We start from the raw sequence: 24,677 nt of genomic DNA on the forward strand, positions 1-24,677 counted from the left end.
ATAATTTATAATTTTGTTTTAATGTTTCACTTTTTTGTTGCATTCCATGAGTGCATCGTTGACATTAAAATTCAAATAAACTAAGTAAATATAAAATTAAAATCTATATCAAATAAATATGTTAAAGTCAAATATTTTATGAATAAAGAAGTATAAAAATAAATTATTAAATATAAAAAACCTATATCAATTAATCAACGTTAAATACAAACAAAAAAGAGAACAGGAATTCAAACATAAAGTGAAGAAATAACAAAATAAAATAAAAGTTTTATTTGACTTACAAATTAAAATAGAATATATATATTTTTGTGGGTGATACACGGTAGTTCATCCTATCTTGTTGGTCGACATATTCTACAGGTCATAAAAGATGACAAGTAAACATACTAAATTACTGTTCCTTATTTTTTTTCTTGTAAGCTTGCGTACCGAACCACGTAACTCGTATTTTTTCTTGGTCGACATATACTAAATGTTACTCCCTCCGTCATCCCATCTGCATCTCTTTATTGTTTTTCTTATTTCAAAAATATTCTACATTTTTTCATTATTTTATTCTATTATAAAAATATCCTAAATCCTCAACAATCTTTTTCTTTATCTCTCTAGATTAATAAAACATTCATATGACTCACATTTGAACTTGTGATAGATTGTAAAACATAAAATTCAGATTTTGTTCTAAATTTCTAAAAAAACATTTATATATATATATATATATATATATATATATATATATATATATATGTGTGTGTGTGTGTGTGTGTGTGTGTGTGTGTTTTTACATCTAATATCTATAATTTTTAACATTATATATTATTTTAACTTACCAACATGTTTGACTCAAATAACTTGAATAAAATATATAATTTATTGGATAAATGACATAAAAATATTATTAAATACTTAAAATATAAAAGAAAGGTTAAGAATTTATTTAGTTCTTTTGTCATTATAGAGTTAGTATATAATAATAATATATTATTATTATTTATTATTAATATTATTATGTTTATTATTTTGTATTTGCATTTAACTTTTAAGTTTATAAAATTAAAGTGGTAGAAGCACTATATTGAGTTTTTCTCTAAAGTTTATATTTTGTAATAAAATACAAATTCAAATTTAAGCATGCTCCATTAATGCAGAGAGAAAGAGAAAGAAAGATTATTGAGGATAATGGAGAGATGTAGAGTATTTTTGAAATAAAAGAAAATAATAAAGATGTGTAGAGTATTTTTGAAATAAAAAACAATAGTGTAAGGTATAGGAACACTTAAGGTGATGCATAGAACAATACCCGATATATAATTATAGATTTCAAAATAAGTTTTAAATTAACAATAGTCTAATTATAATACAAATATTGATAATCTTATTTTGCTTTAAGTTAATTAATATCAGTAAAATGATGATCGTATGATCTATCATGTAGATGTAACCATACGACCAGGTAATAATAAAATCTCAGTAATATTATACTTTTAGTTTAAGACCGTGCAATCTATTTTTTTTAAACAATCTTTCAGTGGGTAATAATAGAATCTATCTTCAATTAAAACATTAATGATTATAGGGTAAAAACATGAGACACGATGCATTTTATATCATATTTATTAACTTATACTTAAATAAATTAAATAATATGTGATAATTTCGAGAACATAACACGAAGAATAAACAGTGACTGCAATTTTATAAATATATATTGTACGAATATGTATAATATTCCAATTCCGTAAATAAGATTACATTATTCATATAAATTCATTTTCTGGATTATATTGTTTCTAAAATCATATAAAAAAATATAATTAAGTCCAATCGAAAAATTCAAGTTACAATGTTCTTAACAGTTCGAATATTGCTTTTGGTTCAATTTTATGATTTGTATTATTTGATCAGTATAGTTATAATATGTTTTCCTTTAGAATCAGCTTAAGTGTAATCACGGCATCCCTTCTCACATATTAAAATATGATTTTTATGTCAAAAATTGTTGACACAGTTCACCACTTGTTTCTCTAAAGTAAGTATTAGAGTCGGACTTTTTTACTTGAAAATAGGGCCACCATTAGAAATAACTTTTATTCATCACAAATAAACTGATTCAAGTAAATTTTTATATTTAAAAAAATAAAAAGTAAAAATAATATTAAATGAATATAAAAAATTTATGTATGTAAGATTATCAGTGTTTATTATTATGTATGGATAACTCTGTGTATACATGAGTGTGTTGACAGATGTATTTTAAAGTATCATAACCTAATGCATATATGAGTGTGTTTACAAATGTATTTTTTTTGTGTGTAAAATGTTAATTTATTTCAAAATAACGTCATTTAATCCTTCATAGCTTGAAGCCCTTCTTTGATTTTTTGTCTTGGAATCCTTCAAACTAAACTTAAAAAAGACAGGTCTAGTTTATATATATATATATATATATATATATATATATATATATTATTAGTGCAGAAAGAGCTTTAGACGTAAGTTATTGTGGGCTTTTAACGTCACTATCAGAATTGATGTCTATATGGTGATGTTAATAGGACGTCGGTTTTTTGTAAAGACAAGATCGATATAGACGTCTGTTTAGTTACAAGCCCGACGGCTACAAAGACATCTGACAATGCGCTAACTGACGTCTAATCTTACTTTAGACGTCGGGCTGTAGAACTTGGGACGTCTATAAAGCCGTCGAACTTTGCATTAACCGACGTCTTTGGGACATCATAGACGTCAGTTTGTACATTAACCGACGTCTATGAAGTGATCGTTGTGTTTTGGTGCGGTTTTTGTCGTGTCTTGGGGTAGCGTAGTAGCATCTCCTTCCTTTGCTAGTTTCTTCGTAAGAAAAAGTTGTCTTTTGGACTTCTCATGGTATTTCAACCCAAAGACAAACTTGGATCGTTGCCATTCCGACCGCCACTAAAAAAGAATACGGTGAGAATACACCGTAAACTTTTTCGTTGACGGTTGGAATGGACATAGGCAACAACCCAAATTCGTCCTTGGATTGAAATGCCGTGAGAAATCCAAAAAACACAAGTTTTCCTTATGAGGAAACTAGAAAAAGGAGAAGGTGCATTATGCTACACAAAGACACAACAAAAAAACTGCATCAAAACACAACGAAAACTCATTTTAATCAGTTCAAATGAGAGATAATACATTAAAGATTACTTTAATCAGAGTAAAAAAAACTTTGAATAGTTAAAAGGAGAGGAAACTTACTTGGAAATGCAGAGCAGCTGAGAGAAAACACAAAGACGATCAAAGTGTTGGTTTGCAAACCATTGGTTCGCAGTGTTATATAACAAGAAATTAGACGTCTGTTGTGAACAAAACCGAAATCTACAATGGCAAATACGTCGGACGCCTGACTAATTTGACATCCATTCGATTTAAAAATTAATATTTATTTTGTATATAGACGTCGGCTTTGAGGCATGAGACGTTTCGTGGGCGGAAACGAATGACTTTTCACATACCTGGTAGGATTATAGAGTTCGGCACCTGAGGCAACGAACGTCTATATGTCTGACAGGTTGGTGAGTAGCATAATTTCCGCCATATAGACGTCGGACCCCATCAATGTGGCGGGATCCGACGTCTATAAAACTGAAATTAATGCTACTCACCAACCTGTTAGACATCAGTTAGCAGCAGCCCGACGTCTATATGTCTGACAGGTTGGTGAGCAACATTAATTTCCGTTATATAGACGTCGGAGTCCCGACTAACTGACGTCTATAACGCTGAAAGAAATGACTTTCCATATTATATTCAGAAATATAAACGTCAGGTTGGAAGGACCGACGTCTAAAATACTACATACATCAGAGATTGATCTAAAAAATGCCTATATTATCAATTTATTTACGAAAATGTCATCAGTTATCAATATACATCGAACTTACTTTTAACCGACGTCTATAAGGTGATTCATCAGCGTTTTTGTCCTGGTGTATATTAATGTTATGTGAGAAATAAGACTTGAGTTATCTTTTATAGAACTGAAAGTGAATTCAAATTTATATGTTTTAAGTTTAATCGAAACCTGCACTGTGTTCAGTAGACTGGAAGGTTTAATCAGGCATTTAAAAGAGTACAGACGCGAAGGGTCAATCGATCAAGTTAGGAAAAAGCAGATGTGAAAGAGGAGGAAAGTGAGAATAGGATGAAAGTTTTGGCATCTGAGTGGTGGCATATAATATATTAATTTTATTGGGTTGAAAAGGTTGTTGTGAAAGAGAAAGTGAAAAGGAAGGAAGAAGAGAAACCCTAAACTAATAAAGGAAAGGAAAGGAGATGGCGCACCAAACCTCTTATTGGTTTATATAAGATGACCTCATAGGATTATCCAGGAGGTAATAATAATACACGTAGTACACTATAATACAGAAGGTACACATTGGATGTGAAAGTAAAAGCATAGCATACACACTAGTCAAACTAGATAATGATTAACTTGGTTCAGCGAGTTATTTGAGGCACATGTGAAGCGAGTTACTGAAACTCCTTTGTACTTATCGCTTTATTCAATACTACACTACTACTTGTTGCAGTGGTAAATAAGACCAAGCAGAGCTAAGAGGTATAGCTAGGAAGCTAGCTAGCGTCTTCTTGCAGCCGTTTCCCTCTGTGCATTGAAGTAGACAGCAGCCACTGGGAGCCCAAGCTCGTTCTGTGCTGCGAAACTGCGTGTGTTGAACTGATCCCTTGAAGTTGGTGGAGTAACACACTGCCTACGCTTTTGCTTGAACAGGACAAACACAAACCTATGGATCCCAATATTAGGTTTCGGGATCTCATAGCTCACCAACTCTTTCCCTACAAAAAAAACATCATATTTCGTTTGTCAGTCTCTCTCATCATCCGATCAGCACACACAGCAAGTAAGTTTCCACATATATATATATATACACACACACACATTTTTCCTAGTAGATCAATCATTTACATGAACCTACCAAATGTAGCATCTGTTGTGCCTGGAATGTCTGTCACTATCCTGCAAAAAGAATATTTACAACAAAATTATTGACTGTTAGATAACTAAGAATACTTTACCTTATGTGTGTGTGTGTGTGGATGCAGTTCTGTTATGTTTGTTGTTGAGACATCGAGATTTATTCACCCTTTAAGACTGTTTTTTGTTTTAGGGTGGGTGGACGAAGATGGTAGCTAGAATAGCCAACTTCTTACAACTTTTACAGAATACAAAGGTATGTATACAGTATACTTATATGTTTATTACCTCTATAGTTTGATGTTATGAATGTCGGGTGTTAAACCGGTTCCTTACTTTCAAAGTGTTAAATGTCATAAAATTTTCATTTGGGTAGTCTAAGTATATTTAAACGAAGTTTATCCTTATGTTAAGTACCAGTGCAAGTGTTCTCTCAGATAAGGGTCACTAGGGCCTGGAACATCAGGGTCTGTCATGATCTGCGCCAAAAAAGAGACATTTTAGTTTAATGATTCAGTGTTTTGTAAAGGGCAGACTTTCATTAAAAGAGACATAATGCGTGAGCATGATTGAAGATATATGTATATATATATATATATATATATAACAACAAATAAGAAATAACAGCTGAAGCATTTAAATTATTGAAGTTATAATTTGTTGTTTAAAGAAAAAGAGGAAGAGAAATAGATACCAGTGTGAAAAAGGATCTCATATCATCACCCTCAATCTCAACCTTGGGTTTGATGTTGATAGATGAAGGGAAAAACTCATGGCCATTGTAGACTTGCTTTTTGTTATAAGTCACAGTCATTTTTGTGGTTGTGGTAAAAGAGTCAAGAACCTCTCCTATGACTCTCCCCACTATAAGAGGTTCCAAAGGCATTCTTGCCATTACAAATAAGGTTTAGAGAACAAAGTTTAGAGAGTGAAACTGAGGAATACAAGTTGATAGACCTGCTTAGAAAGCATGTCTTAGCTCCATATTTATAATGTCTTCCAAGCTACAGTGTTTCCCCTTCCTTTAAATAATGCTGCAAAAATTCAAAAAGCTAAAATAAACAAGATTATTAATAAATCAGGTGCATCCGTGCAGGTTCTGCCATCACTCTTAACATATATTAATTTGGCACATTTCATAATTGCCTTTGGCTCTAGGATGTTTGTGCTGAAATATCACATTACTCATCAACGTGACAAATTAGCCTTGCCCTTCTCTCTCTCTCTCTCTACTCTGCTCCTAAACACAGAAGATGGGTCCCTTCGAATAGGTTCTTAATTGATTGGCTGTACAAAGATGCATGGATTTCTCACTCAATAAAGCATTTTTCTTCTCTTTCTTGTCTATACCGCAGTTGTAAAAAATACGAAAGAAAGAAAATTCCTGTTATTTTTTTTTCCTTTCTAATTCGATCAAGTCAGAAAAAGCATCATGTGAAATCCTGTGTGTGGGTCCTTTCCCTTGCAAGTTGACAAGCTTCTCCCCTTTTATTAAACTAAAAGCATAAAAAGGAAAAATTCTGAGAAACGGTGGCTGGCTAGGCCTCTTGAACAACACCCACATTTTTAGCATTAGTTCCATGGACTTGCAGAAGTTTTTGGTGTATGCCTTGCGTAGAGAACCTTCCTTAATAGCATGCATACAAAATAGAAATTTGTTTTTGTGGGTTCTTTCTTTTAATATTGTTGGAAGATATTCTTGAGGAAGAGAGCATAATTAAAGGAGGTCCACCATAAATGCTGGAGGCTACACATGGCTATGGGACTATCATGTGTGAGTGCCTATGAGGTCTTTTCAGAATAAAATTTAACTCTCACTAAGATTCATTCCAAGTTCCAAGAATGGTAAAAGAGAAGGTCGACCTTCTTCTTGTAGAAACCATTTTCCTCGTGTTATTCAAATCCTGTTTGAATTCTTTTGCTGGTGAAATGGGTTTGATCACATATTCTAAGAAAATAAACCCATTGGTTCGTACGTATAATTAATTTAGCAGACTTTGGTTTTATATTATCATGATTTGAAAGAAAGTCGAATATATAGACCGCTTATTGCATAAACTAATTGCAGGTATCGTTTCACTGTGAAAACATACATTATTTAAATTTCATGGAGCTTATGATATTCTAACATTTGTTCGTCTGAAACTCTTTGTTGCCTCTTTTGGTTTTGAGTTCATATTCATGTTTCCAAATTTGGATAGTTTAAGTTTTCTTTCATAAAGTTTCAATACCATTATACTAATTAAGTTGCTTATGTTTATCTTTTAGTCACTATTTTCTTCGTTTAACTTTAGCAGAACTTATTGTGTCGATTAAGCACAGAATATTCCTTAGTCATATTGGTATTATATACAACAGAATTTCTTTTTTTTTTTTTGCATTTTATATTTAGCTTTATATACTTTTGGTATAAATTTTATAGTATAAGCTAATTAAACATTACATAAACTAACATTTTTTTTAACTATGTCATAGTTCACGATTTGATTAAAATGTAAACTTTGTGTACACTATCATTGTATTCCAATTAATTTCAAATAATATAGAAAATATGAATACACAAAAAAATAGACAATTTTGAAGAGGTTAAATTGATTATTTCATCGTGTAATTGTTTTTTTTTTTTTAATTTTGATAATGTATAATACAATCTAAATTTGTTATACAATGTTGTTCACTGTAAAATTACTTTCTCACGATATACATCTTGTTCGTGTGTGGACGAGATGATAAGAAATCATACCAGAAAAACAATTTTTTTTTATTCTTTTGGTTCAGCTTTATTATTTAAAATAAAAAAGGTCTGAAAAATCTTATCATAAATTTTGTTTTTTTGAGTTTCCACCCCTCTAATTTGATGACATGAAACAATTCTAATAATAAAAAAAAATAGATTCTTATTTATATAACAAATGAATTTTTAAACTTTTAAAAATTAACTTATTTTCAAAATTAACAAAAAAAATATATATATAAATGTAGGTACAGTGTGAAAAAAGTTGTATGAACTTAAGAAATTTATTTTTGAAATGAAAAATTGTTATAATTCTTAAATTTAAACCAACGGTTTATTGTTCACTGAAAGTAAATTAAAAGCTTATGAATAGATTTTCCATGGAAGATGTTTTGAAGAATTGCGGTGGGCAGCACGCATAAGAAAAGTATAAATTGTGTAGTTATTAATAAATGTCTAAACCCTGTGGCAATTTTTATTTTTAAATAAGAACATTATCAAATTCTAATGAAACAAATCATTTTAGTTTTAGTAAATAGTTTAATACCTTAACACCACGACACATTTTTCTTTGCATTTTTTCAAGACTAAGAATTTATCTAATAAACACGTCTGTTGGATCACGTTTTCTTTTTAAATTTTATTTTTCTAAACTTTAGAAAATTAGTTCTATTTATGTTATATATATAAGATAAAGTGGTAATTTGAATGTATTTTAAAAATTATACATTTTTTTATTATTTTAAATAAAATTCTGTTGAAAAATACCATATAGCTTAGCAGTCAATTCTATTAAAATTTGAAGGCATAATAGACCTTTTTTTAATTAATTTTTTGTCATAAGCTATAGAATAAAACTATTTTTCTTTGGGAAACCAAGCACAAATTTTCTAGAAATGATGTGTTTTTACTTCAATTGGTTTAGATAATTTATTTATTGATTAAAAATATTTTTGTTTTAGCTCTCTTTTTTTGAAAGGTAATGAAAAGTATTAATTTGTTTAAATGATAATAATTTTGTTACAATTTATTAAAAATTACTAAATTTATTTACATTTTTTTATGTAAAATTAAATCTATTAAAAGGAATTATTAATTGTATATAAGTTAGTAATCATGTTAGAAAAGAAATGCTTACTAAAACTGACATATTGATTCAACTTATCACGAAACTAGCCAATCGTTTGATGACTCAACTAGACGAATTGATATTAATTAACATAATAATTAAAAACAATACCAAAAATATATACAACTAAATGCATGATTAAGATTTTTATTATTTTGGTATCTTTATATATATATATATATATATATATATATATATATATATATATATATATATAGATAATCTGTGTACACTGTTATTTGCACGTAAATTAATAGTTTATAAGCTTGTAATAGGTTTGTTGAATTGGATAGTGATGAGTTGGATGTCTTTGTGAAAACCCTATATAGATTCACGTCTAAATTTTTGATGAATGGGGATGTTTTGTTGCATGTCTTATAGTACGTACTTGACTGCTGCTATACATGATTATTTGTTCATTGAACTTTTTAGGTTACTTGTCTACTTAGTGTTGGCACAAATTAAGAGAATAATCTGTACTTCACAACGGTGGTGGCTGCAACCCTAGTAAGCTTCTTTTTTTTTCTTCATAGAGCTAATACGATCTTTAGCCAATGTAACAACTATCATGTTTTTTAAACCTATTTTCGAATTAGATCGAGCCACCTTCTAATAACCCTAGCTAATTCTGACACACAAGCTGTAAACCTAACGTGTTTCTTTTAGTGACTATAGTTCTTTCCTAAATTATGATCCATGACCCCACATATGCATATGCAATCAAAACAAATTAAATTCAGTTGAATTAATATTAGAATAAATACATATTCATGCTCATTAATTGATTTTAGTTAAACTTGTTAAGAAAAATGTTAACTTTCTTTAGTTTCTCTGCTTGAATCTTTACTGTTGAAAACTTACATTTATATTTTTTGTTTCAAAAAATAATAAAATCTAATATTTGATCAAGTATCATCCCATAGTTCTTTATAGCCTAACTGTGACCATTGTTGCAAATAATCATTAATTTTCAATGACAAATTTAACATATTTTTTATTTATCTATGTAAAATAAAATATTCTACATATATATAAACACAGTAATTCACAACGTAATTAAAACTAAAAACTAAAAAATTATATATATATATATATATATATATATATATATATAATATGTATGTATGTATATAATTAATAATTAAAATTTAAATAAATAATTATTGTGCCTAAGATAATTATAGTAAAATTATAACATAAAATTTTCTCTAACATTATTATATATCTAAATTCTTTGAATAATAAATTAGTGGAAAGAAGTTTTACTATTTCAAGTTAAGTTGTTTAACCACCTGAGAATAACAAGTTAAGTAAATCATATCTTACCAATTCTCATTTATTGGCAGTATAATTATTGCACGTCTCTTGTTGTGTTGTTGCTCTTTTAAATGATTTTGTTAAATCAAAACTGTAACTGTAAAGGAAAAACATTCAAATTAGACATTAAAAAATTTATGTAAAGCAATCCAAGACTTAGTAAGCATGAAATATTAGTATTTGTGCTTTATTTACTTTTGGTAGTTATTTAGGAAGTTGATGATCAAAATAATTAAAGTTTATGTATTTTGGTTCCTTTCTTCTTGTCACACCATGACCTACACTTCTCTCAAAAGAAACAACATGATCATTCTCTGTTGTTTATCAATGACCACAATTTCACTCATCATCCTATTCTCCATCACCGTTTTGATTTACTCGACGTTGAAATTCCTCATTAGGTTATGTTGATCATCCATCTCAACATTGCTTGGTGTTACTCACGAAGAAAGTGAGTACCTAAGTGGAGGTTAGAGTTTGTGTTCTTCATATCAGAGTACATGTCCTTGCCAGGTGTAGCTTATGCCAACAAAAGTTCTCCATGGAAATATCTTTACATGGAGCTTCTGATCCTGATATTTCTTACTCGTTCATTGCTTACCTTTTTGTCACTAAGTCTCCAAGGTGGCTTCTCATGCAAGGTTGATCCAAATAAAAAAAAAATGGTTTCATTTTCTCAACTCTACTCATCGATAACAATGTTTTTAAGAACAAGTTGGGCTATAAAACGGATGGTGGAAGTTATGAAACTAGGTCTTGACATTGGAATGATGTATTTTGGGATGCACTACAAAAAAAAACTAACACCATAAAATATGTTTGCTATAGTTTGAAAATAAATGTTTTGAGATAGGAATTAACCGAGGCTTTTCAAAAGAGTATGTTAATGCAAGAATATATATATATATATATATATATATATATATATATATATATATATATATATATATGATATTGAGTCATTCAATCATTATTTATTAAGAATGTACTCAGATTCATTAACTAGAAAAAATAATCATGTACAAAACTTTGGTTAGATCTGAAATCACAACATATGTTTCTCTAATCATTTTGAAAAGTTTATCAACATCTTTGTACACCTCCTGTGAGATTTTCTTCCAAACTTGGTCATTGTCTCTAACTTCACTTTTTGTCAATAAATAACCAGTCTAGATTTAAACTCAAAATAGATAAAATAAATTACAAACGTTTTAAAAGCTAAAAAAGTGGTCAACTCTTTTTTACTCAAAAGCATATGAAATGAAAACTGTTATACAAAGACAACTATATAATTGTTTTCATTTGCTTTTGAATAAAAAAGAGTTAACCATCCTTTTAGCTTTTAAAACTTTTGTACTTAAAATTTATTTTATTTATTTTGAGTTTGAATCTGTACTGGTTATTTGTTGGCAAGAAGTGAAGTTGGAGACAATACTCAAGTTTGGAAGGAAATCTCACAAGAGGTGTACAAGGATGCTGATAAGCTTTTCAAATTAATTGGAGAAGTATATGTTGTGCTTTCAGACCTAGTCAAAGTTTTGTGTATGATTATTTTTTCTAGTGAATAAATCTAAATGCATTCTTAACAAATAATGATTGAATAACTTATTGTATTATATTCTTGGATTAACACACTCTTATGAAAAGCCTAAGTTAATTCATGTCTTAAAACATTTATTTTCAAGTTGGAGCAAACTTATGGTGTTAGCTTTTGTTGCCGTGCATTCCAAAATACACCATTCCAATGTGAAATTAAACTTGGAGCAAACATGTTTCTTTTTCATTTTACATAAATTTTCTAAGGTCTAATTTGAATGTTTTGTTTTACAGTTACAGTTTTGATTTAACAAAATCATTTAAAACAACAATAACACAACAAGACACGTACAATCATTATACTACTAACAAATAGGGTTCGTTAAGAGTTGATTTACTTGACTTGTTATAGTTAAATGGTTATAGGGCAACTTAAAATGAAATAAGTAGACTTTTTTCCACAAATTTATTATTGAAAGAATTTGGGTATATAATATTAGAGAAATTTTTTATTAATTTTATTATAATTATCTTAGACACATAAGTTACTTGTTTGAATTTTAATTATTAGTGATTGCTAAAGTTATATATATGTTAAATCCAAATATTAATGATTATTTGCAACAACGATCACAGTTAGACAATAGAAAGGATTAAAGAAGGACACTTGATCAAATATAATACCATCATTATTTTTTGAAACAAAAAATATAATTGTGACTTTTGAATAGTAAAGATTCAAGTTGAGAAATAAAAAGAAATTAGAGAAAGTTAACATATTTTCATACAAGTTTAACTAAGATCAATTAATTAGAATAAATATGTATTTACTCTAATATTAATTTAACTGGACTTAATTTTTATTGATTTGCAGATGTATTTGTGAAAAAACATTTACAGTGAAAGGTGACTGAAGAACTCATGAGAAGAACTATGACAATATGTGATACTGCACTTGTGGCTCAGACTTCAAACACAAACGATCTAATTAACATTTTACAATTATCTTCGTTTACTAAACATAAGAGTGTCAGTATTGTGAGATGGATGCACTTATGGTTTTAAAACCTTGAGTAATGGTAATTTTAGGAGGAAGAGTTTAGTTAGTTGAACTTTTATATTATTACGATGACATTGAGAATAAAATGTTTTAATAATATATATTTGAACATTTTGATAAAAGAAATTTCTCATGTTTTTTTTCTCAATTAGAATATTTGAATCTTGTTATAAATAAACATTATTAACAAAAGTATTAGCACTTAAAATAGTGATAAATTAAATAATAATGAAATAGATTAAAATATTTACATTATAATTGTCAAATTAAAAAAGATATTAATCCAAAAAATATAAAAAACAAAGTAATATTTATATTAAAATAATAAAAAATAAAAGAGTTTTCAAATCTCCACAAAATATTAGTCATAAAACTCTCTAAAAAAACCTCCACAGTATATATATATATATATATATATATATATATATATATATATATATATATATATATATATATATATANTATATATATATATATATATATATATATATATATATATATATATATATATATATATATATATAATATGAGGAGTCACAGAAAATCTTCCCAAATCGGCATTGACGACTCTAAATGTGGAAGTTTGAAAACCCAAGCAAATTTATTTGTAAAGAGTAAAAACTTCCACAAATTAAAAAAAAAAAAACATCAACTAAACAATAGTTTTTTAGTTAGTAGTGAAATGGTTTTAAGGGAAAAACCACCGTAGAATTTAGATGGGAGATAATAAAAAATAGAGCATAAAGAAATATAGAGGATGAATGGATACGGAATGCGGATAAGATGCAAAGATACGCAACAAAATATAAAAAAGTAATGAATAGTTGTAGAGGAGAAAAGACTGAAATTTATTATACAATTAGGTTATTTTTATTAGAACTGTACAAACAATGTTAAAAATAATATATTGAGTTAATTGATGGTTTTTATGAATTTTTTAGATTTGTGACATTTCAAAGTTGTGATATGTGATATTGTTAGTGTGACTTGACAGACAGAGTTTCAATTTAGTTCTTAGTTTTTTTTTTTATTTATTTAATTTAGTCTTAAATTTGGTTAAAATGGATTTTTATCCTTCAATTGAAACAAAATTTACTTTTTTTACAAATTTATATTAAAATTTATATTTTTATTAAATATTTTTGGAATTATATTTAAACTAATCCTAATATTTTTATAGATATTTTTATTGATTAAAATAATTTTTTATTTATCTAAACTTTTTAAATTAATATATATGTAAATTTTTATGTATATTAATAAATTTAATAGCTTTTATATACTTGATCTATTTTGATTAAAATTGGGATGAAATGATTAATTTCACTTTAACAAAGATTTGTTTAAATGTAATTTATTTAAATGGAATCTACTTGTATAGTTAAAGTTAGTTTAAAAATAGGATCATAAAACTTATAAGAAAATAAATTTTGTCACATATTCTTTTGTTTTAAGAAAAATTAAGACTAAGTCCTAGAAAAAAAATTCCAACGAAATATAAAAATAGTAAAAAAATTCAAAATACAACAAATTGACATGTTATACTATTTTTAACGTTGTTATACTGTAATAATAAAAATAACCTAATTACATCAATTTTTCATAAATTAAAACTAAAAAATACTATAGGCCTAGCTTGATATATTTTTACGAAAACTAGGACAAAAAGTTAACAATAATGAAAATACACTGATAATAAGAATATTTTGTTGATAAAAAAAATCAGCATAAAATCAACTATAAAAAATTTGTCTATAAATTTTACTGGCAAATAGTTGAAATTCTTTGGTAATTATCAACGTGATAATTTTTAATGACCATAAATATGTGAGAAATTTTTTGTCGATTAATATATTCAATATTCATAGTCAAATCAAACCTGAAATAATATTTTTAATTCATTGACAAAAATTTTCAAGCATACTACATAAGAACCGCTGTTATGAACATAAAATAAAATTGGAAAAAGCCGTCAAAAGAAAGTGTAACTTCAGTTTAAGATTAAAATAGCTAAATGGAACAATTGAAAAAAATAGACATTGTATCTAATTTAGTAACTAAATCAAAATGTGTTAATCAGAAATCTTAAACTATGACACTTCCAACCCACGGTATAATTATATCAATTTGTATAATTTAGTTTTAAATAAGAAAAAAATTATATAATTTTATATAATTAATGTAATCTTAATATTAATATTAAAAAATCATTGATTTGTTTCAAAATATTTAATAAAAAAGACAAAATTATATCAAAATTTCATAAATTACGACCAAATTATATTAATTTTTTACACATCAATACCAAATTCTATCAATTTTCACAAATCAATATACAAAAAAGCATCAAAATAATGAAATCGAATTTTACAACGTACAAAAAATCTGCATCGCCTTAGTTTTTTTAATCTTAATTTGAAATTCGTGAAAATTTATATAATTTAGTTTTAGATAGGAAAACAAAATTTCTTTTAATTTCTTGAAATAGATTAAGAGTTTTTCATCTAAATTAAAGTTGTCAATACAAGTAGTTTATTTTGTTGGTGTAATTAATGTAATCTTAGTATCAATATTAAAAAATCATTGATCCGTTTCAAAAAATTTAATGAAAAAGACAAAATTACATCAATTTTTCATAAATCAAAATCAAATTACATTAATTTTTACCTATTAAAACCAAATTCTTTTAATTTTCATCAGTATAAATTAAGACTTAAAAAAACTGGAGGACCAACTTAGTATTTTTTAACGAAAATATAGATTAAACTTTAAAATTATTATAAAAATTGTGTTTTAAGTATCATTAAATTCTCCTTTGATAGTTATACATGTTATTTGATTAAATATAATGATGAAAGTTGGAATAGAAAAGTTTAATGTGGGTAATGATATTCTTGACAACTTATTTTTATAACATTTTAATACCATCTACGTATCATTTTGTGATTGGTTTATGATGGTGTTTATGATTATTATTATTAATTGTAGAGTAATTTTGAACTAATAAAAAATAACAGGTAAATAATATTAAAATGTTATTAAATATGATTATTTTTTTTTAAATGTACTTTATTTAGGCACGGTAAGCATGCAAAGTTCATTTTAAGTTGATTAGGCTTAGGTAAGCACATAATTTAATGAATTAACTCAGAAAATTATGTAATTTACTTACATGTAGTATATTTCCTCCCTTTGCCTTTTAAGTTAACTATTTATTACATTACAGTCCTTAGTTCTGAAAGAGTGAGGGATTAAGATGTTGTAAAATTTCTACCTACTATTGATGGGATAACTCATAATCATATAGAGCTTGACATTTTTTATTGCTTAATGCACTTTTCTTCTACTGCTAATTAATATATAATCTTAAAAAAATGTATGAATGCCTCCTTACAATAAATAGTTCAATAATATTTATTTAAAAAACTTGTTATTTTTCAGAGAAATGAAAAATGGAATCTTAGTGAAATGATGGATCGTGAAATAAAAAGGAGAAATTAGACAGTCAAGGTTTGTCACCTACCAGTTTTTATCAGATGAAAACGATGAAGAGGGTTTTGTCCCCAAATAGATTCTAATCAGTCTATCTTTACGCAAGGAATCATTACAATGCTAGAATGATTTTACATCACTCACTAGAATTATTTCTTTTAGAAAAAAAAAACGGAAAATCATTTATGTACTTTCTAAACTTCAATTCCTTCGTGTCTAGTACAATTTCATCATCAAATTTATAAAATAATAGACGTAATTTTCTTAATATAAGAGTGATTTAATATTTTTTATTTTAACATTTATTTAAATTAATGTAAGTTTGGTCGACATTATATATGATGAATTAAAAAAAAAAAAAGTTTATTCCATATTTCTTTCACTGTAATACTTGTGTCTAATATTTTAGAATTATGTTAGAAAGATATAAAAAAATTATTGAACAAATTCTTTAAATGATACATTAATACTCATTTATATAATTATATAATATAAAGAAAACATATTAGGTTTTCGACACTACCACTTTTTAATTAAGGTGAACTTGAGTTAATTTTTGAGTTATACATAGACGAAAACAGATGAACTTAGTTGAATAATAACTAAAATCCTTGAGAATACGTTATAATTGGGTTGTTGAAGAACGAAAGAAAGTCCAAATTGCAGAATATTCTCTCTTACACATTCGAATGAGAGTAAAAGAAGTTATAATAACAATGATATAAGATAATTAAGTGAATAGTTCATTTTTATATTGATAAATATTTATAGGTTTTCGAACCATATGTAAGAAAACATATTGACTACCTACTTTTTATTTTAAATCCATTATTTAATCATTATATCATCAAGAAACGGAAATCTCTGTTCAATTTCAATTTTAGTATGCATCTCAAATTTAAATATAACACAGGCAAATTGATAAAATAATTAACAATATTGCATTATATTTTTTTAATTTTCATCTATTCAAATTGTTTTTTTATCCCTGTAAAAATAAATACGTGGTTTCGTTCCTCCAAAATTAGAAATAATTATTATTGTCCTTAAACTTTATATTAGAAAAGTAATTTATTTCATTCATTCCATAATAATTTTTTATATATTTTTTTTTTGTTTTTTTCTAAAGCAATATAGTCCATTTTGTTTTTTTTTAAGTTTTTTTATTTTTACAATTGAAAGTAATTTATGCATAATCAGTTATATTGAAAATATATACACAAGAAGTTGAAAAGTTAAGGATAAATGTGACTAAAATTATACCCATTAAATATTTCTTCATCTGAGTATCGTGCCTTAAAATATTATTGCTCTTAAATGTTTAGTAAATATCATTAAAAATGATGACTTGATTTATTTTTAGACACATATGCTCTTGATAGTTTAACAATTGGGACGCAAAGATACAGAAATGAAAACTAAAAAAACATATTTATAGGAATTAAAAAGCTAAAGGTAACTCTTCCAATAAATATGTTATTAACATGTATATTAAATATTATGCTTTTAAAATATTAAAATTATTTTCATTTAAATAAAATATTAAATGCTTTTTTATAGGAAAATATAAAATATATATATTTTAAATTGTTGTTACAATTATTACTACAAACACTCTTCAAATTATTGAGGAAATATTATCAACAAAAATAAAAATAAATCGTCAGTAAAAAATTCTTCACAGCTACCACAAACCGCTACAATAGATTTCTTTGATCCCTTTATTTGGGTGTTATTCTCTCCACCTTTCCAACTTTTTTGCCTTTCCAATATTTTTATTTATTTCAAAAATATTTTATATTTTATCACTGTTTTTCTTTTATTTCAAATTACACTTCTTTATTATCTTTAACAATCTTTTTTTTTTCTCTCTCCATTAATAGAGAGGATTTACATGACTCATTAATGTAACATTTACATAATTTAAGTTTAAATTTCTGATATATTTCCTTAAGTTTGATTCAAGGGTTAAATATGTTTTTAGTCCTGTACTTTGGGACGATTTTGGTTTTAGTCCCTCTTTCAGACTAAGGTACAATTTAGTCCTTCAACTTTAGAAAACTCTGGTATTAGTCATTTTTGTCAATTTTTTTTTAACTTTATTGGTTGTTTCAAACGCGTTTCTCAGTTAACATTGAAACAAAAATGTGCCAAACAATGTACACAATCCAAATGCTATAATGAAACGTGTTTGAAACGCAAATAAAATTAAAAAAATTGATAAAAATGAGTTTTCTAAAGTTGAAAGACTAAATTGTACCTTAGTTTGAAAAAGGGACTAAAACCAAAATCGCCCCAAAGTATAGGGACTAAAAACATATTTAACCAATTGATTCAATCTTATTTTTGTTATTCAATATTTTTTTTTTCAAATTACTTAATAAATGGTAAAATTTTATTCTAAATTTTTAGAAAAATGTTTATATATGTGTGATTATTTACATTTAATATCTATAATTTTTAACATTATATTATGTTTTAACTTACAAACATCGACTCAAATAACTTGAATAAAGTATTTAATTTATTAGATAAATAATATAAAAATATTATTTAATACTTAAAATATAAAAGAAAAGTTATTTATTAAAGATTTGAAATTTATTTAGTTTTTTTGTCAATATAAAGTTAGTATATAATAATAATAATGTATTATTATTTATTATTAATATAAAATAGTAGTAATAGAAGCACTAATATTGTGAATTTTATATTTTACAGTATATCACAAATTTAAATATGAATAATGTGAACGTAATGTACAGAGAAAAAAAAAATGATTGAGGATAATAAGTTGTAAGATATTTTTAGAATAAAAAAAATTAGAAAATATAAAATATTTTTAAAATAAATAAAATAGTGAAAAAATGGAGGAGCAATTGGGAATGTATCGGGGGAGGTGGAGGGACACCCCTTTCTTTACAACCACCATAGACCATAGTAAGGAGTTTCGATTTCCTTCTTCACAACCACCGCAAACCACTGCAAGGGGTTTCAGTATTCTTCTAAATTTTTAAGTAACTACTATACTAGTATTTTATTATGTGTAGATAAATACTAGCTAGTTTATCATTGAATGCCAGTAAAAGTATTATTTGAAGACGGTGAATATTATGAGTATTGAGGATTTGATTCCGTAGTTTGGAGATGTTAAATTAGCACCAAACGTTTCCCTTATCCTCTGTGTCTGTCTGAAATTGAAAAGTTGTGTCGGTGTTGTCGTTGTCTGAGAAAGAGGAAGAAATGGGGAGTGGAGTGAACAGAAAACTTTCTGCAGCATCAACCCGTGCTCATTCCTCGAACCAAAACAAAACCACTTCAGTTCACTTCCCTTCAGGTCCCACTTTTCTTTTTCATCTTGTTGAATAAAATGAGCATCATCATGTGCATTCTTCGACTCAACTGCATTTGGCATATTCTTCTGCCATCCATCCCCTTCTTCTTTCTCATTTATTATCATATCATATTCATTTGATGGGACTTTCTCACTTTTTTTATCGTCCTCTCAGTCCTTTGCTACCGTCACAGTACTGAATTCATATTCTTATCCTTATTTTCAAAGATTTTTTTTTTAAAAAAAAAGCAATTTTGCATTATCCCAGGAATTTTGAGAACAGTGTTCGCTGTACTGTTCATCGTGCTCGTAGCATGGGGTTATCAGGCAATTCAACCTCCTCCATCAAAGTTGTGTGGTTCTCCTAGTGGCCCCCCTATAACAGCACCCAGAATCAAGCTAAGAGATGGACGGAATTTAGCATACAAAGAGCATGGTGTTCCAAAAGATGTAGCCAATCACAAAATCATCTTTGTTCATGGTTTTGATGCTTGCAGGCATGATGCCTATGTTGCAAAAACCTTATCACCTGTAATTATTTGTTTTTTTTTTTGTTTGTTTGTTTGGTTTCATTAAATTCTATGCTATGTTTGTCGATGTATTATCTGAATTTGTGATGGGTATATTCAGGATGTTGCTGAGGATTTAGGGGTCTACATTGTATCTTTTGACAGACCAGGGTATGGAGAGAGTGATCCTCATCCAAGCCAAACAGTGAAGAGCTTGGCATTAGATATAGAAGAACTTGCTGATAAATTGGGACTAGGATCCAAATTCTACATAATAGGTTTCTCTCTTGGGGGTCAGGTTGTTTGGAGGTGCCTTAAGTACATCCCTCACAGGTATGATGCTTTCAGGTTTGAGGTAACTCTGTTGGCCTCAAACAGAACATTCTTTGGTTGTTTTTTCTTTTCTTGGCATGTAAATGTTTATGTCCCTTTGGTTGAACTTGCATTTTAGTTCTTTCAGTGATACAAGATCTTTGTTCCTCTGCACTTATTATGCAGAATCTGTTGGTCCAGGCGGTCCAAACAAACTTTGAATGAATATTAATGTTAATTTCACAAGTGTAAAATGCTCAGGTTTGGGAAATTGGTGGGGTGATTATGCTTGTCTATGACATCAAAATGAGTGGGGTAATTGTGCTTGTCATACCAAATTACGCAATACTTAAGACTCTCATTTCTGTGTAAGTGTGCAGTACTTAAAAAATTGTCTGCAGAAACTAGACGGGAACATCAAATTTCTTGAAATAAGTTATATGAATCTACGAGCCACTTTCTTCATCTGTATTCTTTGTCACAGTGAAACAAAATTGCAATGGTGACAGGTTGGCAGGTGCGGTGCTGATAGCCCCAGTGTTGAACTACTGGTGGACTGGTCTTCCTAGAAACTTAACAAATGAAGTCTTTTACCGACAAAAACTACAAGACCAGTGGACACTTGGTGTTGCTCACTATATACCTTGGCTAACTTACTGGTGGAACACTCAAACATGGTTTCCATCTTCTTCTTTAATTGCTGACAGTTTAGATCTTCTTTCCCTTCAAGACAAAGAACTTTTGCCTAAGAGGAAAGATCGAAAGAATCATGTGGTATCTTGCTTATGCACTGAAACTCATTCATTCCAATAGATTTTGATGTTTTTGGATGAACATTATGCGTAAAGTTAGAACTTGATCATCTTAATAATTTGCTTATGTGGGTTGCACTTTCAGGGTGAGGTAAGACAGCAGGGAGAACATGAAAGTGTACACAGAGATCTAATTGTTGCATTTGGTAGCTGGGAATTTAGTCCTTTGGATCTGGAAAATCCATTTCCAAATAAAGAGGGTTTGGTTCATATTTGGCAAGGAGATCAAGATTTGATAGTGCCTGTTAAAGTGCAAAGATACATTGCACAAAAGCTTCCATGGATTCAATATCACGAGCTTCAAGGTGCTGGCCATTTGTTCCCTCATCTTGATGGTATCAGTGATACCATTGTTAAGTCACTTTTAAATGCCCAGTAGTGTTGTTTGTTTGCATAATTTATAAAAGAAAATCATATTTTGAGAGCAATTTTTGATACTATTTTGACACTACACACTTATAAAAAAAACGTGGTTGGACAATTTCAAATTAAAAAAAGCTGAGATAAGAGTACATTTGAAAGAAAAAAATGAAAGTATTTTTAAAATTTGAAATCGTTCAATTACATTTTGACACGTGTACAATGTCAAAAAATTGGTGTAAAAATATCATTTTCCATTTATAAAGGACCAATGTATCATACCATATTTTTACATTCATTTATTAAAATTGATAATAAAAGAATAAAGTTTTGTATTTTAAAGAAAAAAAATAAAATATAAAAAATGAATGTAGAAAAGTTAAGTAAAAATATTTTTATAAAATTTCAATTCTAACCCAAAATTGTTTTTGAGAGAATGTATTCATTGTATAACTTTTGCTGTGTCATTCAACTACACCTATGTGTTAACTTTTATATAACAATTACTTCACTTAACTGCACCGTTTTTAGTTATAATAATTTAGTTATAAACTTTTTCTTTTTATTTATATAAAATATAAATCTTAAAATAAATTTTAAGTCCTAGATACTCTAATATACACTCAATCATGTGGTGGTGTTGATAAATATACAATGTACAAAATCTGAGTAGATAACAAAAGAACTATTAGATTTTTTTTTTTTAAGAATGATATAATATTAAAGATGAAATTTGACTCTTTGATGCTTTTTTTCTTACGAATTGGTGGAATGATTCCATTGATCAAAAGATTATTATAGACTTGTTTAGTTAAATTTAAATTATTCAACAAATAAATTTAGAAGAGATTGTAGAATTTAACTAATAAGTAATTAAATACACCTTTAAGTCTGATTTAATTTTTAAAATCAAGCTCAAAGTATAGCTATATTAAGTTTCAACTTTTATGAAATAGGAATAGAAAATAATTCAGTTAAGCTACTCTTTTCTGAGACTAAAATAAAAGTGACAACATGAATCGATACTTACCAAAAATATTTCCTCTGTTGAGACAGAGAAATTATACACACAAATATCATTTTTTGTTTTTCATTCATAATGTCACACATTCATAATCATATAGAAAAAGAATAATATTTTGGTAAGTTAGTTTTATTAATGTGTGAATGTCAAACATTTTAATTATGTTATGCATTTGAAGATTTTGTGCAGCAAATTGATTTTTTTTAATTTAATGTTTTCCTTGATTTTTTTTAGTGACAAATAGGAGTAGGAATTTATTAAGCAAAATTCATGAAAAATATTCTTAAAAAGATATTTTTCTACAAAATAAATTCGTGAGAAATTATCTACTGATACGTTATCTTTCTCAAAAAAAAAATATTTATCAAAAATTACCCACAGAAATGGAAATTCTTGGAAAACTTTCCTCACGAGTATATTAATTAAAAAATTATCGTGAAAAGTTCATGGGAAAAAACATTATTACCCGCGAATTTAGAGGGCTTCCACGAATTTTGGTCATAGAAATTTTCAATTCAATTGATTTGCAATGTGGTTATTGAGAAGAAAGAATATTTAGTACATAAGTATATAATATAAGCATGAAAATATGTATGTATTTAATGTTTTATATTATTAACTAATAAACAGGTTCAATAATTGAATTAGTAAATAATCTTTTATTTATATAGTTGTTATAAATTTTTGTGTTTATTTTAGTTACCTTAAATTAATTAAATTGAAAGTTTGTTAACTTTATAGTAAATGTATAAAATCGTTTAAATAGTAATTGAAAGTTTAAGAATATTTTTTTAGGAATTTGTGTGTTATTAGTTGACTGTGTATATTTATTTATTTATACTATGAATATTAATTGATTCAAATTAGTAATAGATGAAATTAGAAATATGACATATAAAACTACTAAATTAAAGTTACGTTACTCGATCAAAGCAAAGGTTAATTCGGGTTGAATTTCATGTATTGAACTTAATGTAATCATCCTAAATAATATAGTTAATGTTTATTCGGGTTGGATTTCATGTATTCAACTTAATGCAATGACCCTAAACAATATAATTGTAGCATGACTTAAGCATTTATATTATAAGTTTACAAGTTTTAATTTTTTAGAAATAAGTTCTAAATTTTTATATGAAAATACTAATTTTTTAGTTATTTTAACACAAGATTTACATTATCAATAACTATTTAAAATAATTACTAGGTTATAGTCTATGTCTAAAATCAAACATTGGTTCGATGCTTTTTTAAGTTCCAAAAACATTTTTCAATGTTTAGATACACAAAATAACATAATACACATAAAGCATAAAGAAAGAACACAAGGAACATAAAAAAAAAATGTATATTGCATAAGAGAAAACTACATAAAATTAAGGTACATTACATTGAATCTCAATAAATAGTAGAGTTAGTTACTCTTACATATTTGAATACACGAAAGATGAAATGAATGAAGGAAAATGATTTTCTTGAGCTATGAATGCACATATTCTCTAGTCTCTCATTGCATTCTCACACCCAAAACTCTTTCATCTTGTCTAATTTTCAATATCTCTAAAAGGCCATCTTCTTACTAGATAACTATAACCTTTCCGAGGACGAGAAGGTGCTTTTTGTGTCAAAGTTAATTGTTTTATTTTTGGTTTAAATCTTTTTTTGTCCCTAAGTTATAAGCGGATGTTCAGTTTAGTCCCCGTTTTTAAAAATGTAAATCTTTGGTCCCTAAGTTATAAAAAATGTAAATCTTTGGTCCCTAAGTTATAAAAAATGTATCAAATGAGTCATTTTTTGACTTGAAATAGTGTTTTTGGTTGTTTCTTAACAACTACTACATCTTTAGATTGCTCTGATTTGTTTCTTAATAATAATAGCACTTTAGATTGCTCTTTGTACTTTGACCATGAACATCAAAAAAGGACTCATTAAATACATTTTTTATAACTTAGGAATCAAAGGTTTACATTTTTAAAAGTGGGGACTAAACTGAACATCCCTCATAACTTAGGACCAAAAAAAGATTTAAACCTTTATTTTTTGAGGAAAAATGATTCTTTCACACATGTAAACTTTT

The 24,677-nt window shown here is 27.1% G+C and overlaps 2 protein-coding genes across 4 annotated transcripts; one reads left to right on the plus strand and one right to left on the minus strand.

Moving 5' to 3' along the window:
- Nucleotides 1-4,130: 4,130 nt before the first annotated feature.
- On the minus strand, nt 4,131-5,923 carry LOC106757288 (protein TERMINAL FLOWER 1). The gene is made up of 4 exons (XM_014639925.2): nt 5,676-5,923; nt 5,399-5,460; nt 4,983-5,023; nt 4,131-4,842 (listed from the first exon to the last, which is right to left on the minus strand). Exons 1-4 carry the CDS (start codon nt 5,874-5,876, stop codon nt 4,625-4,627), a joined length of 522 nt encoding a protein of 173 aa, XP_014495411.1. The 5' UTR covers nt 5,877-5,923; the 3' UTR covers nt 4,131-4,624.
- Nucleotides 5,924-19,232: 13,309 nt separating this feature from the next.
- Nucleotides 19,233-21,879, plus strand: LOC106756833. 3 transcript variants are annotated; one of them, XM_022779268.1, is made up of 6 exons: nt 19,233-19,586; nt 19,852-20,114; nt 20,214-20,425; nt 20,914-21,178; nt 21,302-21,622; nt 21,843-21,879. In XM_022779268.1, exons 1-5 carry the CDS (start codon nt 19,493-19,495, stop codon nt 21,593-21,595), a joined length of 1,128 nt encoding a protein of 375 aa, XP_022634989.1. In that variant the 5' UTR covers nt 19,233-19,492; the 3' UTR covers nt 21,596-21,622; nt 21,843-21,879. The 3 variants fall into 3 exon arrangements, with proteins under 3 accessions (XP_022634989.1, XP_014494919.1, XP_014494920.1); XM_014639433.2 differs by lacking the exon at nt 21,843-21,879 and having other exon boundaries at nt 21,302-21,658; XM_014639434.2 differs by lacking the exon at nt 21,843-21,879 and having other exon boundaries at nt 19,234-19,586; nt 19,867-20,114; nt 21,302-21,658.
- The last annotated feature ends 2,798 nt before the right edge of the window (nt 21,880-24,677 follow it).

Source organism: Vigna radiata, chromosome 3 (assembly GCF_000741045.1).
Source record: "Vigna radiata var. radiata cultivar VC1973A chromosome 3, Vradiata_ver6, whole genome shotgun sequence".
Lineage (NCBI taxonomy): Eukaryota > Viridiplantae > Streptophyta > Magnoliopsida > Fabales > Fabaceae > Vigna > Vigna radiata.